At 36.4% G+C, this 25,003-nt stretch overlaps 1 protein-coding gene across 1 annotated transcript; it reads right to left on the bottom strand.

The window, feature by feature from the left end:
- Positions 1-4,937: 4,937 nt before the first annotated feature.
- Positions 4,938-24,059, bottom strand: Smp_149220 (putative g/t mismatch-specific thymine DNA glycosylase; the record flags this gene model as incomplete). Its single annotated transcript, XM_018797405.1, has 9 exons — positions 4,938-5,719; positions 6,186-6,761; positions 10,532-10,585; positions 10,883-10,999; positions 19,903-20,296; positions 20,671-20,747; positions 21,922-22,355; positions 23,851-23,910; positions 23,944-24,059. 9 exons carry the CDS (start codon positions 24,057-24,059, stop codon positions 4,938-4,940), a joined length of 2,610 nt encoding a protein of 869 aa, XP_018652450.1.
- Between the last annotated feature and the right edge of the window lie 944 nt (positions 24,060-25,003).

Here is a 25,003-nt window from a genome sequence, read left to right as displayed (position 1 = left end):
AATTTCATTGTGTTACATGATAAACTGACCTTAGTTAAACAAGTATTAGAAACTAGGAAGCATTGGGTAGTTATCTCATACTAGTAAGGGACTTCTCAGAAGTACTCATCCATGACGTCATAGGCCAGTGAGATCACGGTCCGCAAGTCTTGCACCGAGCGTCTATTCTTTAGATTAACGAGTAGGCAACCAATAATTTACATTTATAACTTAAATGAATTTGCAATACTGCATTGAAGATTTGCATATATTCTAGAAAAAATTAGAATTTGCTGTATTCACGATACCTTCGGAGAGAACACTACAAAACGCGCCCGATATAATCAATACACATGATTAAGCTTATTAAATTAGCATTCCGCATAGATGGAATGTTGGATATGACGAATATTTCTAAAAATAAATTAGAAATCAACTGGAGAGATTGTGTTAGATAATAAGTTATGAAACAGAATTAGATCACCGATAAGCTAAATTTGAAGAACTGGTCATAGAATGTTATTTTTTTGAACGGTATAATGATGTTTCATTTTTCTCAGTATAGAATTTCGGAGATTGTTGAGTTTCATTGAAATAATGAACCGATAAATGCTACACTACCGGTATCCAACGATGTTAATATTTAACTTCAATCAATCCACGACATTGAGCGGTCATCTTTCATTGTCTTCAGTGAGTAACTGCCTCACCGTTAGACTCATGCCCAGAGGTCTAGGATTGTGTTGCTGTGAGCGAGACCGAAAGTCCTTGGTTGGATTCGTGAGTGCGGGAGCACTGATGAGGAGTCCCATACCAGAACGACCGTCCAGTGCTTTCACGTCTAACTTGGTTCAGTTCACGATTCTAATGGCATGTTATTTTTTATTAGTGGGGGGAGGGTGATAATGAAGGCGGACCAGAAAACGATATTGTCACGAAGCATTATCACATTTATTTACGAATCTATAGTTACGAAAATAAATAAGTTGAAAAACTTCTTCACCTTTAATAGCGTTAATTGTAATCTAACTTAATAGTGATTTTCAAATTCGAGCCAATTTCATTACGATATGAATGATTACAGCAAATCCGCATTTTCTGAGATGGATAGTTTCATTGTGAATCACGCTTTCATTCTGCTTGGCTATAATGAAATCCTAAAAATAGTTCAATAAACAACCGCAAATATATGAACTTATAACGTAGTCGAAGTCTTTCTCTGTCAACTATTAGTCTCCATCATTACGTTGTTTTAATTTCACGCTAGGGTCATTATTAATTGTCATTAATTACTGTTATTAATAGAAGTGTTTTACCGAGTTGTCAAACTGGAATGAACTGAAAAGGATTGCCCAGGACAGGGTTGGATGGAGAATGCCGGTGAGCGGCCTATGCTCCTCCACGAAGGGTAACAGGGGTAAGTAACCGAGTTGTCAGCTTAATTTTTTGTTTATACTTTTCACTTTCAGATTCTCACAAACTTCTTCAGTAGACAGTATAACTAACTTCAGGCTAAACGCGAACTTACCAACAGCTAAATGGTAAAAACTACACTTTCGACTACTTGAACGGTTAATCGTATTCACTCGAAAATGAGTTCTATTGATTAATTAATCGGGATCATCAAAATGTGACATAATAAAACACTAATCTATATACATAATCTAGAAAGATATTACTAAGATAGCCATGTTGGTAGATGCAGATTAATTGGTTGGGGTCCGCACGACTATCATAACCAATGGTTGAAGAATCTAGGTGACATGGCTCAGGATCAATCCCAATGTCGTTGGCGTGTACACACTTTGTCTTCCCTTAAACCGTGAGATAAAAATTGCTTTATATCCTTCTTTCTATCAACTAATTTTTTCGCCCTGTACTATATCCTTATATACAACCTTTCTTTTATATATTACTACCATTGAAGTAACACCACTACTATGAATTTGGTGATCATCTTAATGTTCTAATGAAGTATGACAACTTGAACCAAAGCATATATGTGCCTGATCCTACGTTGTAGCTGACTGACTTTGAGATGGTGGAGATTTGTAGCTCAGGTGTGTGATTTTGATGAAGTTTTGTTCTCTGAGCTGGATGGTTTGGTCGTGAAGCTTTCATCGTCTTTCTGAACGACATCATCAGCACAAACTTCAGGTAGAAGTGAAGTGTTTGAATTTCTCCACATGTGATTTACAGCTTGTACTGTACACCTCGATGTTGATTGGTTCTTATTGATTTAAGATAGCCATATTGGTAGATGCAGATTAATTGGTTGGGGTCCGCACGACTATCATAACCAATGACTGGAGACTCGGTGTGACATAGCTCAGGATCAATCCCAATGGAGCAGGTGTATACACTCTTTGTCTTCCCTTAAATCGTGAGATTAAAATTGCTTTATATCTTTCTTCCTACTAACTGATTTTTTGATCCTGTACTATATCTTTTACACAATATTTTTTATATATTACTACCATTGAAGTAACACTGTAGTGTGGTCTACTTATACCCATATAAGTAGTATATGGCGATGGTCAGACATAGGATGTATTTTGGCAGAAGACCGATAAGGAAAGAACGGAAATGAAGCACAGTTGGTAGGAAAATGCATAAACAATGGAATTAGAGATGAACTGATAGTTACAGAAGTAACAGTGAAGATTGAGACAATTGATGGTTCATTGTATTTTTATTTATTTATTTAAACACATAAATATTGGTACAAGGAAGCACCAGATATATATGCACCACACAAATCTCATTTGATTTGTGTGAGGGCTGTGATACGACCTGGGTGCCCAAACTGAAGCAGGTGGTTTTCTTAGGGGGCCACACCCCGAACCTTTGACCCGAAGGTCTAGTCCACAGGGAGCATCGTAAGGAGATGCAGTCCTATACTAGCCGGTCACCAACGATTGATTCATACGTCATTTGTTCCTTCAGGATACTAGAGCCCATGTACACTATTGGTTTGAAATCAGGGTTTTCCAACTCCCCTAGGTGGACTTTCCGTGTCCACCAACCCGGTTAAAGCATCGGACACTCGCTTTTCATCCTCTCAATTTCGTAAACAACACCCCCACCACGAGAAGGCAGTGAATAGGACTTCCCTGGCATAGGCTATATACACGTGGCCATATGAGAGCATTTCTAGAGGGAGGGCTGACTCTCCCCACTCTCGACCGTACCAGGGCTTTTGGGGGATAGTCTGTAATTTGTTACTAAATATATTCGATTGTCCCCAAATAGTGTTCTATTCACTACAACATCAACGGATATGAATTTGGTGATCATCTTGTTGTTCTAATGAACTATGACAACTTGAACCGATGCATATATGTGCCTGATCCTACGTTGTATCTAACTAACTAACTAACTAACTGACCATTACTAACATCATATAAACATATACATATCCTTCTTTATAAATAGAATACATGTCAAAATAAATATTACATTATTATCAATCATTGATATAAAAAAAAGAAAAGAAAGAAAATAAAAGATGAACAGAATAAAAGTAGTGAATAGATATAGATATAAACAAATACACATAAAGAAGAGAAATATACACAAATGATTCTTTCTTCTTTTCTATGCACATTATTTACATAATACTAATTTGTTGTTCTATAAAAAAAAGAAAAAAACAACAAAAAGAAGAACAACAACAACAAACAGCAATAGAGAAGAAAAGGGGGGAATTTTTAATATACATAATAGAAAAAAAAGAAGAGGGAAAAATAGAGAAACCTTTAATGATGTAATTATTAATGAGTGAAATACATGAATAGAAAGGAGACATGTATAAAACACGAATACACACACATACACACACACATGAACATTAAAATGTGTATACAGAAAACACCAAAAAAATTAATAAATAAATAAACAACATGCTGAAAGTGGGGGGGGAGAGAGAGGGACTGAGGAGTTTCATCCTTCCATTCTATTTCAATTTATCCGCCATATTAGTTTAAAGATTGGTTTAGCGGGAACGAAGTCATTTTCTTGTATGAAAGTGAGAGGGAACGAGAGACAGAAAGAGAATGAGGAGTTTCATAGGTCCATTCTATTCCAATTTATCCGCCGTGTTCGTTAAAAGATTGGTTTGGCGGGAAAGAAGTCATTTTCTTGTATGTTTTTTTACACATATAAACCTGTTTATAATTTACATTGATAAATTGACAAATGCATTGTCTTGAAGCTGTAGAGTATTGAAATAATAAAAAATAAGCAAAGATCTAAGGAGAATCAGAATGAAGTAGATAGATAAATACATGTCTTCTTATATATAGCTGTTGAATATAAAATGACAATAATAAAAGTCCTTCAAAAAGAAAAAGCGGAGCGGAACGAAACGATGTCACACGACGAGGTAGAAAGAAGCAACGACTAGATTAGTTTCATTTGAAATTTAAACAAAAAAAATAATAAAATACATTGAAATTGACCAATCAAGATGGTCTCTCTTACACACACACACACACGTACACCTATAGGAGTCATCAAGATGATGAATCGTCACACATCATTACTGGTGTTATAAACACTACACATGTTTCAAAAGATACAAATGTAAAGGAATGAAAAGAAGAAAGTATATAATGCACATTTCAAATGTTGAAGAAAAAACAAAGAGATTGTCTATTCCATGTTGACGTTTTAAAAGACGATCCAAAAGAAAGAACGAAAGAAAGAAAGTAATCACATTCGTCAAAATTACACATAATGATTAGATTAAGAAAAAGGCATACTCAAAACGGAAAGATAGATAGTATCCTACTTAGTTACTTCATTGAATAATAATAATAATAATAAATAAATACATGGACGACGTTATACATCCGGGAAGAGTCGTAGTACACAATGGTATCAATATAAACGGTTATTGTTACTCGATAGGAAAAATGCATCATATCTGTAAATAATATTTTTTAAAAAAACAGTTCTTATAAAGCTGTGTAAACTAATTTCTCATCTCCTGTACTTAATGCAGCATTTAAACTAGTATTATTTGTATTCTGTACTAGATCTTCAACTATACCAGCTGCTGGTTGTACAAGTGGAATTGTACCGGATGAAATAGCTGTACCAGAGAAAAATCCTGCTACCGTTGAAGCAGTCGATACCATACGTCCATTTGTTTGTTGTTGTTGTTGCTGCTGCTGTTGTTGTTGTTGTTGAGGTGTGGCAACACGACGTTGAGGAGTTACTGTAATCGATGTCTGATTTGATTGTATTGCTGTAGGTTGATGATTTATAGTCATACCAACTGGTCCAGTTGGCATAAACTGTGGTAAACCAGTAGTTTGAATAAGTTGACCATTTGGACCAACAGCCATAACTTTTAATGGGGCACCTGGTGCTAATGTAATAAATTGTGGAGTATTATTATTAGAATATCCAATGGAACCAGTAGTTTGACCAGTAATATTATCAGTAGACATTATAGTACCTTGTTGTTGTGCTGATTGTAATTGATGCGTTTGAGCTTGAATTTGTTGATGTTGTTGAAACTGTTGAGTTTGTTGATACGGTTGTTGTTGTGTTTGAATTTGAACAGTAGGTTGTCCTCGTTGAATATGTAATCCAGTCGTTGCTGCCGTAGAGCATTGTGTTAATGCTTGTTGTTGCTGGTGTTGTTGTTGGTCGGATAATAATAAACTTGTGAAATTCGAAGCAGGACAACCAACAGGAAGTAGATGATATGAGGTTCCTGCACCGTTAGCACCTGTGATATAGAATAAAAGTTTTATTTAAAAAGTTAATATGATATCTACTACCTATATAATTAATCCGAACAGAAAAAAGTGGATAAATGATTTTTTTTAATAGTTCAATTCATGAGTCGATCTAAGCCAGACCATCATTGAAAGCCTCCACAAATCTCCATTCTGACAATAATCATGTGCTTACTAGTGACTTGCTTAGAAATGTGATTCTAAGAGTTCTAGTGAGAATCTGTGATCAGTGGAGCCCAATCCGTGTCGGATGTGAGACATTTATCTACCTCGGACAATAGATGAAGGATTGTGCAAGATCATGGGGTCGATTGAACTTGGACATTAACACTGTTGAATGCCGGGTCAGTGGTCTAAAGGTTGAGCGTTCGCGCGCAAAACCGAAGGTCCTGGTTTCAGGTCCCGCGTGAGGGATCGTGAATGAGCATATATATATATGATTGAAATAAAACTTACCCGCAGGAGCTTGTGCCAAATACACTTGTTGTGGATAAGCTGCTTGTGGAGCACCCCCACTAGCTGCGGCTGCTTGTAATCCAACTGGATGTTGTGATGTAAATAATAATTGTTGTTGTGCTTGGTGAGCCATTTGAATTGAAGCTTGTTGCATAACTCCTGGTTGTTGTGTGAATATTTGTTGTTGTTGCTGTTGTGTATGTCCAGCTGTCGGAGTACCAGCACCTCCTCCAGCTACTCCTGAAGGTGACTGGATAGCTGTACCAATTTGCTGTGGTTGTGGTTGATGATAGATAGAGACATTTGGCCAAGTTCCAGCAATTCCCTGTTGTTGATGTTGATTGGGCTGTTGAAATTGAACAGTTGTTGGAACACCTTGAGTGCATGGAGTTGTGGACCATTGTAAAAGTGTTTGACCACCACCAGCAGTATTACCACCATTACCTGCAGATAAATTTGAAGTTTGTGGACTAACAAAAAATTGTTGTGTTGTACCAGTTGGATGATTATTGGAAAATTGAAATTGTGGCGTACCAGCAGCATAACAACCCGATCCTACAGCCGTCTGAGTACCACCTATTCACAAAGTATTAAAATAAACTCAAACATCATATTGATTTCATGATAATCAAAATAAACAGTTAGTTTACACGTAATGTATAACAGTTAATAATATAAATGAGTTAGATAATACAACTGTAGGGTTATATACGCCCCTCAAATGCCCTGGTACGCCCGACGATGAGGAGAGCTCTTTCGAAATACTCTCATATAGCCACGAGTATAAAGCCACGCCCAAGTAAGTCCTATTCACTGCTTTCTCGTGACAGGAATATCGTTTACCAAATTGAGATGATGGAAGACTAATGCCCGGTGCCTCAACCGGTTTGGTGGATACGGACGATTCACCCGTGGGGGGGTTAGAAAATCAAATCAACGTTCCACAAGGGCTCCAGGATGATCCTGAGGGGAAAAATGATGTATGAACCTATTGTTGATCACCAGCTACTATGGGATCACATCTTTACTGCCTTGTGAGTTGGATTTCTAAGTCGAAGGGTCGGGTAGCATCCCCAAGAGAACTACTGTTTGGGTTCGGATACCTGAACAGTATCCGAGCCCCCATATAAATCGAATGATATCTTCTTTGTGTGGCGGAAACATATTTTGATATAGCTTTGTACAACTGTTTATGTGTTTAAATAAATCAATTAAAAAAGGCATACACACAGCATATACCTAACATGAAGTTTGATTAAACTACAACACCATAGACAATCTTTATCTCGAGCAAATTGAAAATTCTTCTAGAAGTTATATATCAAACAGGGCTTCAAGTCACTTTGCTTGAATACGGGGCACAGTGAAAGAAGGAACAAAATGAGAGCTGAAGTTAATAATGTTAACAGTAACAGTTGAACCAAACGTAGAACCTGGCACATATGTACATCGATTCTAATTGTCATACTCCATCAAAATATTGCGATGAAATTGTCAGGAAAAAGCCCACAGTAGAGGTAGTAAGAGTAATAATGACAATAGAAAAGATTAGACATTAGAGATACGATTCGTGGAAATATAAATCTGAAGTAGAAAAATTTGAGGAATTTAGAAACTTAGGATCTAAGATAAGTCAAAGAGTACATGCACCTGCGCCAATACGGACAATCCTTAGCCATATCACCCGAATTCTCTAACTATTGGTTACGACAATCATATGGACCTCAATCAGGTAGTCTGAATATAACTACATGGCTCAGTTTAATAGCCAATGTCTTCACAAACTGATAACATGTGTTTAATTGGCCGTCCCTAGCCTTCTTCTAACTTATTCCCACACCAACCATAATCATGCATCGAGGAAGTCGATGGATAGGCATACGTAATACATGTCCTTGAATTGGTTTCAAGGTTGACTACTCGTGCAAGAATCAAATCTAGTGGCTCCAAGTAAAAAAGTCGTGCACACTTCAACCATGCAGCGAAATTAACAAATTTAAGTATCATACTCATTTCTTATCAATCGACTATATTCAGAAATTGTTAGTTGGGGTACCAATGAAAATCAAAGAGGAGGCAGCTGTTCTGTCCTAGTATAGGGCACCTTGGCAGTGTTCACGGGTACCATATCTTACTTGATATAGCAATATCTAAAAATAAGCCTTCCGCCTACTTTTCAGGAAAATTTTGATATGGTCAGTCAGAAACTGAACATGATCCCCTATAATACGTCTAATATTTTAAGACAGTTCAGGAGAAAACTTACACATACTTTAATACTTTGTTATTACTCTAACTAGAAAGTATTTCTATCTGTTCAATGTATTAATTCATTGATCTATAAAATGAAGGTTACAACAAAAAATCACTTGAAAGTCATGTTACACCTAGATAGTTAGAAGGTTTAGTGGTATCTAAACCTTCAAATAATCTATGAGGACACTCTAAAAAAAGTTTACAAGACCAGAACACATTACTTGTCAATTGACTAATGACTTTCTCCATCAACTCATTAATGAATGGAACTCGTTACCTTAACATCTGATTGAAATTTCATCATTCAACGCATTCAAAAGAAAGTTGGACCACCTGAGAGACCATAATTGCCAGAACTAACACAGACTATCTAAACTCCTGTTCTTTCCAGACTGAAACTGATCACATATATACATGACGACAACAACAACTACTACTACTACTGACTTACTCGCCAATATGAACAACTAACATTAAGGTCCAAACACATCGATATATCTGTTTGTTTATTTATGTACTGAAGACAAGTTGCATAAAGAAGTATTGATTTAGAAAGTTTATTCAACGCTTTCAATAATCACTTCCACGTTCAAGTACATACATGACTAGCACTAAACAATTTATCGTATCAGAACATTAGTGATAATATTCTGTTGAGTAAATTGAAATTAATGAAGTAGTAGAGTTTTCAACATCATCTTGGTCTGAAGTGAGCATCCACGACCCCGCATGCGGGACTCGAATTCACGACCTTCGGTCTCGCGCGCGGACGCTTAACCTTTAGACCACCGAACCGGCATCGTGGATGCTCACTGTTGAGGAGTCTCATGATAGGACGAAACGGCCGTCCAAAGATTCCCGGTTCTTAGTGATGCTTTATCTTAGATCAACTCGTGAATTCAACTGAAAATAATCTCCACAAATTCCCATACTGATAATCATCTTAATTATTAAAAATCAACTGATCTAATATCCTCAAGAAATAATATTTATTTAAACACATAAATATTGGTACAAAGGTACAGACACCAGACATATATGCGCCACACAAATCTCACTTGATTTGTGTGAGGGCTGCCCGGATGCCCAAACCGAAGCAGGTGGTTTTCATAGGATGGGCAAACCCCGAGCCTTTGACCTAAACATCTGATCCGCACGGCAGTGGAGCATCGTGAGGAGATGCAGTCCCATGGTAGACGGTGACCAACAATTAGTCCATACGCCATTTGTTACCTCGGGACACTGGAGTCCATGTGCACCATTGGTTTGAAATCAGGGTTTTCCAACTCCCCTAGGTGGACCTTTCCGTGTCCACTAACCCTGTTAAAGCACCGGACATTCGCTTTTCGTCCTCTCAATTTGGTAAACAACACCCCCGTCACTGTGAGAAAGCAGTGAGTAGGACTTCCCCGGCAGAGGCAGAAGATATAAAAATTAATATGGAAGGAACTAATTCGACATTCAACTATCTTAGTTGCCCCTAAATAACCTGATACGGTCGATGATAGGGCGAGTCAGATCTCCACCTCCAAATGCTCTCACATGACTACGCCTATACAACCACTTCCACGGAAGTCCTTCTCATTACCTTCTGGTGACGGGAATGTTGTTTACCAAATTGGGAGGATGAAAAGCCAATATCCGCCGCCTCAACCAGGTTGATGGATACGGAGGATCTATCTAGGGGAGTTGCAAACCCTGATTCCGAACCAACATTCCACAGGGGCCCTAGGATCCCGAGGGAACAAATGGCGTATCAACTCATTGTTGGTAACCGGCTACCATAGGAATGAGTCTCTTAACGTTGCTCTATTGTCTTGTGGATTAGACCTCTACGTCAAAGGTACGGGGAGTGGTTCCCTAAGAAAACCACATGCTTCTGTTTGGGCATCCGGACAGTATCCCAGCCCTTACACAAATTGAATGACGAAGTGTGACGCATTTATATTTGGTGCTTCGTTGTACCAAGGTTTACGTGTTTAACTAAATAAATAAGTAGATTGACACGAACAAAAAGGATCAACGACTTTAATCTGCTGGAGTTAATTAACTACACATACACACACACACAAACTTTATATTTTACATACCAGGATGAACAGGTATAGCTGTAGCTGTTCCACCAGCGGCAGCCGCCGCCGCTGCTGCCATTGTTGACAAAGTGACCATTGGTGTAGTAGACATAAAATGACCACCAGCACTAACAATCATTTGATGTTGTGGTTGTGGTTGTTGTAAAATTTGTTGTTGTTGCTGTTGTTGAACAGATTGTTGACTGAACTGTTGTTGGAATTGTTGTTGTTGCTGCTGGTGTTGTTGTTGTTGTTGCAGAAGAAATGTTTGTTGTTGTTGTTGCTGCTGCTGTTGTAGTACTTGTTGCTGTAAGACTTGTTGTTGATGTTGTAATTGTAAATCCGTTGTACAATTTGTAAATGTTATACCAGTTGTATTATTTGTAGTAATACCAGTTACATTCATAATTTGTTGTATGGAGGTAGTTTGTTGTAATGATTGTTCCATTGAATTATTAATATTATTGGATGATTTTTTACGTTTAGCTATTTAAAAGAAAATACATTTGCAATCATTTACACTATTCTGTTGTTAATGGAATTTCTATTAAGCTTAATTGGTATATATATATAGATGTTGTTTACAGATCACCTTAAATATAATCGTCATATGTTTATATATAGAATAGATAGAATGTAGTTTAAGTAATGGTATCTACAATTCACATTTTATCTTAATGTGGGTTTGTTCTCTGGGCTGGATGGTTTGGTCGTGCAGAAATTCAAACACATCAAAATCACCCACCTGAGCTACAAATCTTCTCCACCATCTCACATTTTATCTTATTTTAGATAATTCAGTTGAATATACCTAAGAGTTGATCCAACTTCCAGCTGAAGAGGAGATTAGGAATGTTGAAAGTGGACAGAAATCATCAAACTGAATCATGAGGTAAGTGTTAACTTGGAATCCTGAAAGGAAACAGAAAAGAGGAAGACCAAAGAACATACTACGTCGAGAATTGGAAGCAGACATGAAAAGAATGAATAGCAACTGGAAAGAACTGGAAAGGACTGCTCAGGATAGAGTTATGACGAATGCTGGTGGGCGATCCATGCTCCTCCACGAGGAGTAACAGGCGTAAGTTAGAGTTGATATTTACTAAGATTTGAAACCAGTATCATTTGCTTCAAATACCAATGTTTTATCCACTTAGTTACTGAAATTCAAATAACTACTTATTTGTGCAATAGATATGACTGATTGTACAAATAAGTGGCTATTTGAGCTCACTAAACAAGTTGATAGATAACATGTCGTTTGGAAAAGAAAACGGTACTGGATTCACATTCCGGAGTGAACACCAACTTCGAGACAAAGATACATCCAGCTGACAGAGAGACAGAAGGTGAACAACGGGGAAGGAATATGAGAAAACACGAGAAAAACAACGTAATAGAGACTGATCAATTGGAGTCCTAAGCATCAATGGGAAGATTCAAACAAACAATACTAAGTGAATTTAAACTTCACCCCATTGCACAAGCAAGTGGCTATCAGGACTCAATAGCTGAGTAGATAACGTGATGACGTTTGAACCGAAAGATACTGGGTTCGAGTCCCAGAATGAACACCAACTCTGAGATGCAGATACATCCAGCTGACGAGTCCCAAATAGGACGAAACGCGCGTCCTGGATTCCACTGCTAACCATTATTCATCTTTGCTTACCATGCTTGTGAATTAAGGCTATATTGAGGCAATACGCACAGTATGCACATATGCCAATAAGAGACTGATCAATTGCAGTCCTAAACATCAATGGGCAGATTCAAACAAACAATACTAAGTGAATGTATTAGAAAGTTGTCATTAACAGAGTTCTCTAGAACGACAACTCTACATTGATAATACTGGTAAGACAGTCTTAAGAAAATAGCATACAGTGTGAACTGAACAGTTTCATGTCCCACCTCGTGAGACAACATAAACATAAGATTCTGTAATCATAATTATTAGTTTGTGTACAGGCGAGGATTGGCAAAGCAAGGGCAGTATTTCTACAATTGAAGAACATATGGAATTCAAAACAACTGTCAACTAAATTCAAAGTGAGAATCTTCAATACGAACGTCAAGACAGTCCTACTGTACGGAGCTGAAACGTCGAGAACTACTACATCCATCATCAGGAAGGTACAAGTATTTATAAACAGTTGTCTACGCAAAATACTCAATATTCACTGGCGGGATACTATCAGCAACAGCGTTTTATGGGAGAGGACAAACCATCTTCCAGCTGAAGAGGAAACTTGGAAAAGATATTGGAAGTGGATAGGACATACATTAAGGAAATCACCAAACTGCATTACGAGGCAATCCCTAACTTGGAATGGTGAAGGGAAGCGGAAAAGAGGAAGGCTAAAGAGCACATTACTATGGGAAATAGAAGCAGATATGAAAAGGATGAATGTTAACTGGGACGAACTGGAAAGGATTGCCCAGGACAGAGTTGGATGGAGAATGCTGGTGGTTGGCCTATGCTCCTCGACGAGGGGTAACAGGCGTAAGTAAGTAAGTAAGTAAGTAAGTACAGGTAGTTCGAATCTGAACGACTGTGATAAAAAAAATTTATATGATAGAAATAAATTTTTAAAAAAAGGAAGCATTAGTTAGACAGATACTACAGAAACATGTCAGTTTATTTATTTATTTTTTCTTTTCCTAGAGTTGGATGAGTGTGAGACATTACAGGAAACATTTTTCCCAGTCTATTATGTTACTAATATCCTACTTCACATGTGAATTTTTCAGTGAAAAGCATTGTGAGTTTATACATCTCTTAACTACCATCATAAGTAAGTAATACATTATGAATAGTAATAATAATAATTATTATTATTATTACTATCATAAGGGGTAATCGAGATAACCAGACACAGGCCATTTTTTTCTACATATTTTAACCAGTAAAAACATTGTCTCAATTGAACATTGTTGTTGTTGTTGTCGCTGTTTTTCAAATCGTAGTTCTATACAGAGTACACATAGTATGGAGATTAGGACAAAGTTAGAAAAATTCTATCAATATATGTACAATGTATAAAATAAAAGAATAAAGAATATAATAAGACTTATAAGGGGAAAGGCAGGAAGTAGACCATAAGGCTAGATCGATAAAAACCTAACAACAGTAAACCTATCTAGATATATATATATATATATCACTCACCTATCATAGAGAGAGAAAATTGGCCAAACAAACATATACACATTTATATAGTCTAACCTTTTTTTGTCTCTACCATACACAAAGGAGGCAGACAAATGAAATCACCATACAAATAAACTAGGTATACATATAAACAAAATAAATGAAGGGCAGATATAAAAAGGAACATACAAATTTATTCTACTAGGTAAGAAAAGAGAGAGAGAGAGAGATAGAAAGACAAAGCTAAACCAGGCCTACAACTATATATATATGGACAGAGAGAATGAATGTAATAACTGTCCTCGAGGGTGTACAAACACATAAGAGAATAATTGACCGGTTTTTTATTTTTAGAGAGACTATAAGATGGATGATCATGAATAAAAATTGCTAGCCCATAAGAGTAGATGATATGACTTTGTTGTATGGTTAACCCACTACTACTACATTGAAATGACCTATTATGATAGTAGGTATACAAAATGTGCCTAAAATTTTCATATAACAAAGCTCACTCTATTCCACTGCTAACCATTAATCCATCTTTGCTTACCATCTCTCTATTAGTTATAAGTTTACCATGAATGAAAGAAATTCACAATGAATAAACCAACTACAAGTATAAGCCAATATCTTTAAAATTAAAAAAAAATGACGCGAAATGGTAACGAAAAACAAAAAAAAAAGTAGAATGTAAGAGACGACAAACGAAATGATTAGTATTGCTATCGCTATTGCTATTATTATTATCGTCAATGTTCCAAACTGGTGGGACATAGAAATCATCTATATCTAACCATAGAGAGAGACAGAGTATACGTGTGTAGTGTGATAAGAGAGAGAGAGATCAAAGAGTTAGGGTTTTTGTAATAGCAACACTCTCTTTTTACAATGTGTACATATACACGATGTGGTAAGATTGAAATGAAAAAGTTAAGAGAATATACATAACCTCTACATATATATATATATATTTTGTAAATGGACAGTAATATTTAGCTTTCTATCCATTTTTCTATAAGATCTGTTATTGTTTGTATAATCATCAACACAATATTGGTAAAGAATATTGTACCTTTTCTGTTGAAATGATACGAAAGTAGATCATCATCATCATCATCATCATCATCATCATTATCACAATAATGAAGGAAACATATAAAACTACTATATTTCTTCAAAAGGTTCACAGAAATATTGGAAGACAGAGGAATAGAAATATACAAGGGTGAGACAGATAGTATGTATATATAGTGCATTTTATCATTTAAATTTGTGGAAAATGTAAAGGAACACAATGAGTAGATAGTAACTATTAGTGTGTAGAAAGAAAGAAAATGATATAGTATATCATAAGATGCACTATACTACTACTTTCATACTACTAATATACCACAAGAATATGAATAAATATAACAGTCTTTTTTACAGTGAATGGTTGCTTAACTTCGTGGATTGGTTGGAGTTAGGCATAAACACCATGGGATGCCGGCTCAGTGGTCTATCGGTTAAGTGCTCTGGCGAGAGACTGATAGGTCCTGGGTTCGAATCTTGCGAGACGAGGTCGTTGGTGCGCACTGCTGAGGAGTCCCACCAATAGGACGAAACGGCCGTCCAGTGCTTCCAGGTTTTCCCTGATGGTCTAGCTTCAATTGACTCAAGCTTTCAACTATGAAAATACTAAATCTTCACAAAAACCCCTTCTCATGATAAAATTTATACAGGAGAGTAAGGTGAACTAGTTAGGAAACTTTTGAAGTGACTAAATCATTATATTGTTTGATAATTAAATAAAGAGAATTTCAATTAGTCTAGGTCTAGAGAATCTTGTGTATATTTGGATAACAACAACAACAGAGCTACTTTCTACCCTCTCTCTCTCATACACACAACTACATATTGGTGATTTAATCATAATACTATGAACCTTTTAAACAAATTTGAATCTTGTATAATGTAGGTGGAAAATCTTCCGTCCTACTTTATGGCAGTGAAAGATGACCGGCAAGAGTAGAGGATATTCGTAGGCTACTAGTTTTTGATTCTAGGCGTCTTCGAAGTATTGCTCGTATATCCTGGGACCACGGAGTAATTAATACAGTTGTTAGGAAACGGGTACTAGGTAATGATGGCAAATCGATTGATGAAGTAGTGAAACTTCATCAGTTGAGATGTCTGGGTCACGTGTTACGTATGCACAACCACCGACTGCCCCGACGTGCAATGTTTCATGGTGTAGGAGTAGATTGAAAGAAAGCTAGGGGTGGCCAGACCAAAACGTGGCACAAATCCATGAAGTCACTGACAATTAGACTGAGCCATGCTGGTAGGTATAGACTACGTGGTTAGGATCCGCGAGATGATAGCAACTGATCGTTAGAGACCTTGAATAACATGGCTCAAAATCGTTTGCAATAGCGAAAGTGCATCCACTCTTTGTGTTCTCTCAAATTCTAATCTTCTGAATTCTTCATGTCTCTATCTTCTCTTTCCAAATTTATTTCACTGGATTATACTCCTTGAATAACATGTTCAAACCATAATCTTTCACATGATGCTTATACTCTTACTACTTCTACCACTATGGTATTTGAATCGACAACTGCATCTCTGTGCTAATGTGGTATGGCAACTCGAACTGATGTACGTACGTGAGAAGTTCTACGTTGTGACTGACTGACTGAGGTGGAAAATCATAGAAGTATGGAACCAGAGAGGGGTATACAAAAACTGGGAATTAATTATTCGTCATTTTAGCATTTAACTTCACCATGAAATAATTAGTGATTCTAACCTTTCGCTTTCACATGTAAACAACAATGTATATCTTCCTGGAACTAATTCAAGTTTTGAAGTAGTTGACTAGTTTTAATGTTAAATGTGACTGGCCAAAAGGATTTATTAACAATGGATTCTAAACCATTAAGAGACAAAGTGAAAATGTCTAGGCAAACAATGTTAAGAATTTGCTTTCCATGGAACATTACATCATCGAATTCGTAGAAGTAGTTAATTTAGTGGTGGTAATATATAAAAGAAAGGTTGTATATAAGGATATAGTACATGAAGAAGGACAGGTACGAAGCGATTTTAATCTCAAGGTTTAAGGGAAGATAAAGAACAAAGTATATCATGCCAAGCTGTAATCAACATAAAATTTGGTACACAAAATTTACTCTGACTTAATTTGCTACACTATATCACCACGACAAAACGAAATAAACAAGATGAAGGGTCAAAGAAAATGAAATAATTGTAGCAGCAACAATGACAATAAGAAAGACTAATTATTCAGAATGAAGTTCAAAAAAACGAAGTAAAATGGTCCGTCACGAGAAATATAGTCACACAAGATCTTGAGCAATCTACCCCAAACGCCTTGGTACAACCGAGGGCGGAAAGAGTCAGCTCTCACTCTCCAAATGCTCTCACATGGCCACGCGCATACAGCCACTGTCAGGAAAGTCCTACTCACTGATTTTTTGCGGCGGTGTTGTTTACCAAATTAAGAGGATAAAAAGCGAATGTCCGGCGCTTTAATCGGGTTGGTGAACACGGAAGGTCTACCTAGGGGAGTTGAAAAATCTCGATTCCAAACCAATGGTGCAAATGGGTTCCAGAATCCTGAGCGAAGAAATGGAGTATGAACGTTCCATTGGTAACCGGCTACCGTGAGACTGCATTTCCTAACGTTACTTCACCGCCTTTTGGATTAGACCTCTAGGTGAAAGGTTTAGGGAGTGGTCCTCTGATAAAACCACTTGCTTTGGTTTGGACATCCGGGAAGTATTCCATCTCTTACACATCGAATGATTTGTGCGGTGCATATATATTTGGTGCTTCTTTGTATCAATGTTTATGTGTTTGAATGAGTAAATGAGTAGTACATTAGTATGATACATTGTCGAGATAGCCATAACTTTATTAGTTAATACATTCTTGTTTAACTGAAATCTTCCATTCTACTTTCAATTATCTTAATATCAAATTGAAACTAGGTTTAAATGTTTTCTGCGCCACTACCCGATAAATTCTAACCTTATTTACAGATATCTGAGAAAATAACTAGTATCATTGATTAAAGTTTCTCATACTGTATTTTTCTCACACTCACCATCAGTTCAGGTCGTTTCACCAAGAGATCAGACGAGTTTTTATATCAGTTTGTATCTTAGTTCTTTTATTTTAAAAAAATCTAGACCATGAGAAATGAAATACACAAAACGCCAAACTACAGTTACGATCAGGAAATCAAGGACTGTGCATAAACTAAAGGGACTCTGACTTTACATTTAGTCAATTGGAAGGGATAATCTTAGGGACTCAACAATATGGAATTGTATAATAAATCAACTATCTATTGTTTTGCTACAGTGGTTCAGTATTTGAAATAGTTATCAACCCACAGGTCGTAGACTAACCATGTACCTGCTACTTAGGTTTGATGACCCTGTTAGTATTATTCACAATTACATAAACGATTCAGAATAAACTTACACTTGATTACATAACCATCTACTACTCATCACAACTTCGATAGCACATCTCCATATCGTGGTATAATACCGTGGAAAGAACCTTAATGGATCGAGTAGTATTTGAATTAACTAATTTCTCTATTCAGCTTCCATCTTTGATTCCTACAAATTATGCTAAATGTTCATATCTACGAAAAGTCAGTGATGATTAACATATACCCAATCAGTCCACCACAGGCAACATAGGAAGCCGACATATATGTGCATCGGTGAAAAAGTTACTTCAAGACAAATCCCAGGTTAGTAGAAGCAATAACACCATAAGTAGTAGTCAGCTGCAACTGTGCTCAGACGACCGTTTATGTTTAACTAGCACTAATTTTAAGCATAAGGAGAGACATCGTCCAACATGGCGACCGTCTGCACCAAACCAACGACGGACTCAAATAGACTATATTGCCATCAGTCATCGTTGGAGAGGCTCGATAGAAGACTGTCGCTCGTTCTGGAATGCCTGTCTGGACTTTGATGATGCACACATTTGTTTGCCCTCACTCCAGAAAAACCACATTAAGAAGACCCATTAGAGTTGAACTCAGTGACGAGAAAGCCAAAAGTAGATTCCAGGAACAACTGAGCTCACACTTAGGTAGTTCTGAAAACGAGCCTGACCTAAATGTTGCTTGGCAAGATATAGGAACAGCTGTGGAAAAAGCAGTAACATCTATTAGTGATTTGAACCAAAGGGTCACAAAAAATCATTGGATTTCTGCTCAGTCTATTGAACTGATCGACTCTCGTAAACTCATCCCATCAGGCTCTGAACACGATGAAGAACGAAAACAAATCAAATCTAGGTTAACCAAAAGTCCAAGGAACGACCGTGGGCAGTGGTGGGCAACGAAAGTAAAAGAGATGGAAAAGGCAGAGGCTGTGGGCAACACAAAACAGCTTTTCAGACTGATAAAATAAACTGGAAGTGTAAGTGCGACGATCTCGGTAAAAGACGACATTCTTATCTGCTACCAGCACAGGACTTTAGAACGATGGGTTGAACACTACAAGGAGCAGTTCATTTGTCATTCAGATACTCTACAACTACACACCATCTCAAACAACCTGAATGGAACATTGAAGTAGGTCCCAAAACTATAGTTAAAGTTCAAAAAGCTATACCTATTCTGAAACGAGGAAGAGCAGCTGCTCCAGATGGACTAACTCCAGAGGTCTAAGCATTGTTTGGTCAGTGGTCCAAAAGTACGCGAGCGATGCTTTGAAGACAAGTATGGTCGAACACTAGTAACCTAGATATTTTTTTCACATTTATTAAACTTATTGGTCACAAAACTACTGATTTTTCACATAGGACGAAGTTGAATATAAAAAACATAAAGTTTAATGGACTTCAAAACACTGCAAAAACAGAATTAGTTAACAAGTGTTAACACTTTCCGGTGAATAAATAAAATACATTTCAGTTGACCATTAAAAAACAGTACAACCATCATTTACAACTTATTTAGCCGAATCCAGTGTTTATCATATATGTACATGTATGCAATCATATTAATAGAAAAATGTTATGATTAGTATTATGTCAGTGTGATTCCTAATATTGTCTTGAAGAAACGTCTTCAATATGATTAGTTCTACATAGAACAATAAAATTTAAATCGAAAATAATAAAAAGAACATAATTTTAACGAAATATAAAAAAGAATTTATAAGTCATTTGACACTCTACAGATATTACTTACGTTTTGCTTTAGATTTTACTTTACCATCAGCGGATACACCATTTGAAGCTTGAGAAACTGTTGTAACATTACCACTATCAACTTGACTTGAAACAATTCCATTCACTAAAGTTCCATCACCAGAATTTACGGCAAGAGCTGCAGCAGCGGCTGCTGCTGCCGCTTCAGCTTTTCGTTTACGACGTCGTTCAGCTTTACGTAGACTTTTGGGATCTGGTTGAGTGACACGAAATTCAGTATAATCAGCGAACACTACTTCAGAATCAGGTAATTCAGCTAAATCACCACGTACATAATCACGTAGTTTTCTTAAAGCTAAGAAGAATGGAAGTTTATCTTCAGCACGTGGAAGTTGTGCACATCGTGCACTAGACGAAGGCATTACAAAAATGACCTGTAATGAAACATAAAGTTAAATGATCATGTATTAAGGCATGTAAGATGTCACAGTTAAAAATACAATGAACATATTAACCTAGATAGTGTCTACTTTAAGTTTTTATTCAACTTTGCTGATTCCTCAAAATAGAACACACAGAATCCATCATTGTATACATAATTTTGAGACAAATTGTCTGACGAACACATACTAAATTAAATAAACTCGATACGTACTCATTAAACAATGACAACTGAATCAAGAGATAAAAATAATAAACACTATATCACTGATATCATGGCCACCTCATGAAGTTAATTAAATACAAAGAAAAAAGAACAACTGAATAAAAAGTTTTCCAACTTGTAAAAGCTTGCAATATAACTTACTATATCCGTACCATCCAAAGTTGTAGGTTGTCTTCCCATGCAGAAATTTTTATGTCCAACATACGCTTCATAAATGCCTATAGAGAAAAATAATGGAAAAGAATGCTAATAATCCATTTTGAGCATTTAGGTACAGGAAAACAAGACTGAAATAGTTATTTAATCTGAAGTCGCAAAGTGTTCATATTCATAACTAAAAGGAAGCTCATCATAATAAACTTAGTGAATTGCACCGTTTTAACTCATTATGTATGCTAGTTTTTTCCAAATAATGCTTCATAAATGTTAGTTGAAGATTGTCAGAATAAAAAGTAAATTCTGTTACAATTAGTCTAGTTACCATATAAAAGAGATCTAAAGATGAAATTATACTAAGATGTGATGAAAGCAAGTTACATTTTCTCGAATGACCACTATTCCCAGTAATGCCACATCAATATACTAGTAATGTGGAGCCAATGAAGGTTATCTTGAAAATATTACAATTCGTCTTGTTAGACGAATTTGTTTTACTAGCATTAAAGTTTAGGCAAAACGCACTATGTTACAAAAAAACGAGTATTCTTAACTATATATATATATATATATATATATATATATATATATATATATATATAACGTTTAGCAGACTTTTATGGTTCAAAATTCTCACGATTTTACTGGGATACAACTTTTATGGTGCATATTTGAGGCATCCGTCACCTTTGAATATCCGGAAGCACGCATATCTAATTACGTTCAGTGTGAGGATTACAAAATTTGATTCTTGCTTGCCATGACTTAACACTCAAGTAAGCGTTTGAGAATTTGTATTTGAGTTACCTTTTTAAATATAATAGCTAATGATATTGCTTAAATAAGGTGGTCTGGAATTTGAACGTACAACATTGTGGTCATAAGGGAAGCGCTTCAACCATCAAGTCATTGTCTTATTCTACTCTTGCGAACAGCAAAAGAATATCAGTAGTTTTACAATAATAAGTAAAATTAGTCAGCCATACGCAACATAGAACCTGAGACATGTGTAAACTGTTCCAAGTTACTACATCACATTGACACAGAGAGATGAGACATATCAGAGTAGTAGAATTACTAATATCATTACGAATCGTACTTACTCTAAGATTTGCATACACAATCTCATCTCATTGTGCTAATGTAGCACGGCACCACTGAATACGTGTCAGGTTCTACATAAAACAGTAAGTGCTATTTAAAATAACAAAACCTAATTTAATGGCAGTAACTCACCTTTACCATTGAACACGGCAATTTTAGGCTTGTATTTTCTCATTTTTTCAAGCATGATTGCTGCACCAGCCTTCATCTCCTTACGTGTAAGTTCAGCTGCACCTTTGGTTGGTCTTGTACAAACATTGGTGAATCCGATACCATAATCCAACATTTTAGAATCATCATAGCAACTGACAGCCATTGGAACCAAACCAGCTTGCGATAAACATGTCCAGAAATGATTTCCAGGACCAGCATAGTGATGTCCGACATGTGCTGAGGCCAAGCTAGGGTTAATCCCCACTATAACAATATCAAGTCCTTCTTTAAGGTGATCAGGAAGGGATTTGTTTTTTAGTTCCTCCTCGGAAAGATTATTGAAACGTTCAATTTCTTTCGCCGATGGAGAACCCATAAGTCCATCACTTGAAGGAACTTGCAAAATCCCGTTACTAAATGAAAGAAGGAAATGGTTAACTGAAAGCTGACTTTAGCAGTTGAAAGTGCAAAGATAAGTTTAGGAAACGTTTTTTTTTAAACATGAGGGTTCCCAATGTTTTAGTTACCTGGAGGTTTCAATTTGGATTTGCTGAACTATTTTCGTATTATTAATGTTTCCCCGCAAAACTACTATTCACACATCCTCGCGAAACCTAGAATCTAGTGATCACGCGATGTATGAATAGTAGTCAAGCTAAAAAAATCATTTTGACAGAAACTCTGTAGAATAATCCCTAGGACAAATGATACCACATACGTTTTGTGTATATCGTAGATCTCGACTCTTGAAGACGTTTCTTAACTACACTTTACGACGCATAAAAATAGCTAAGTCATGCAAGTCGACAAGGCTTTGTTTGCGTTACTGTGTACATAGGACAAACGATCAAGTTAATTATAACTGACAAAGAGCCGGTGTCAAATGTGTCAGCCCAAGTCCTAGAGATATAATTAGCAAAATGAGGCGAATAACAAGAGTCAAATAACAGCAGAATCAATCATTATAGGAAAGACTAAACATTAAAGAATATAGTTTGAAAGGAGGGGATGAATTCCAGCGAAAAAATATACAGAATAATGGAGTAACTGGATAAACAATTGAATAAGAAAAACACTATTGTTCTAGTTATACATAGATGCTATTTTATTCGCCCCACAACCTCGAAAAACGTATGCCATAAGAGTATACTGTCGAAAATTACACTCCATTTTTGATGAGTGAGTGAGACTATAATTTATGGATGACCTATAAGCAATGTTAGATTGACTTTAAGAATTCCACCTACTTAGAGGAGTACTATGGAATCAAAGCTAGTCACCCAATTACCAATATGTACGGAGGGAATAAACAAATGACCAAAGCGCAGTGAACACGAATTCTTAGAAAAATGTTATTATACTGAGGTATCTACATGGGAGCGAAAGCTTTTTAATCATCCACAGTACACTTTGCAAAACTCAGTAGTGTTGACTAATTTAGATGATCATATCCATTAGCTATGCAAACAAGTTCTACCCCCAAGGGTTTTAATTAGATTGATATTCTCCTGTCTATTTTACATGTAGACGATTATTCATTATCCATACTTTTTCACTTTAATAAGCTTGTTAGATCAGTCTCGCAATCAAAATAATACACACTGAAAAAGTAGAATGACAGCCTCGAACACGACATGACGATAGGCACAAACGAAAGAATCTAAATACCATCGATGTCTAATATTATAGCAATCAAGAGTGCATAATCTCAATCCGTTTGATACGTAGTGGACGTACATCCTGCTAGCTTCAGAGTAGTGAAGTCGTCACATATGTTTGTTTTGTTTTTGACGACAACGATCAAACGTTCCTGAACAATATTAGATTGACCAAAAAAATTGGACCCAGTAAATGATACTTTTCATCGTGCAAATGTAAAGAAACAACCTTATACAGAATATTTCTTACCTCATTTCTCCGGTAGAAAGAATTGTCGTACCCCCATCGCTTGACAAAGAGACCATTACACTAACAATAATATAAATGACAGAATAAACCCACTCATTTTGAGAAACAACAGCCATTTCGAAACCTTCTCGTTTTATTACTGATCCCATATCGAAATTCTCGGGTTTAATATTGCCCATTGATTGTGCGTACTGTTCACTCCACTCCATAACTGCTTACTGATTGGTGATTATAAAATGTATATATATCCTCAACTAAAAACACAGTCCGAACAGGTATGCAAGCATTACATCAAACGTCTGCCTCGACCTTTCCAAGGCGGAATACATTACTTGTGGTGCATTAAAACACGTTCAACTTTCTCATGTTGATACATATAGTTATTGACGAAATAGTAAAGTTCAATCAGAGGGATGCTCTTTATGTTACCGACTAACCATTAAAACTTTCAGATAGAATTCGTGATATGTTAAAGCAAAATAAGAACCAAAAACTTTTTAGACTAATAAAAAATGTGACTTGTGAGAAAAGATTACAAGATTCCAAAGTTCTGATTCAGCACACAAGTTGGAGGTCGTTGGGAGCGAATTCCGACAACAGTTTGTCAATGCGAATTAGTCTTTGCGACGGTCTACATAAGTACGCACACTACCATACAAGCAGAAGGAAAAGACTTATGAATAGTAAGATGTCATAACTTGAAAAATCTGGGCATTGCAATGCTACCGCTGCGAAGGGTTTTCGAACGCTGGGCTTGATTCTTTTGTTCCCAGAGGAGTTCGATTCCTAAGGTATGACATGGGGAAGGATACTCAGTAGGTGGATCGGTTTCCAACAGTAAGTTCGAAAATAAGAACGAAAAGAACTTAATGATGGGTCTCACACGCCCTGTAGAGAATAATTGTAGACTAATTTTGAAGAGGGTTACCGAGGATAAAACTTGGCGACTTTTAGCGATATTTTTAGAGAAATCTAGACCATTTGAGTAGTGCACTCGATGGTAAGTTGCAGATACGAGTTCTGGCATTACATGTTGCTAAGTGTGAGTTTTATTTTGAATTTTCTGAGTCACATAGCCAGCCACATTGAACATCGTTGTGTTCTAAGCCCTAACGTTTACACCGGCTATTTGCATTATTGGATTCACATTGAA

Source organism: Schistosoma mansoni, chromosome 4, assembly GCF_000237925.1.
Source record: "Schistosoma mansoni strain Puerto Rico chromosome 4, complete genome".
NCBI classification, from domain to species: Eukaryota; Metazoa; Platyhelminthes; class Trematoda; order Strigeidida; family Schistosomatidae; genus Schistosoma; species Schistosoma mansoni.
This window is presented reverse-complemented; position numbering and strand designations above follow the sequence as displayed.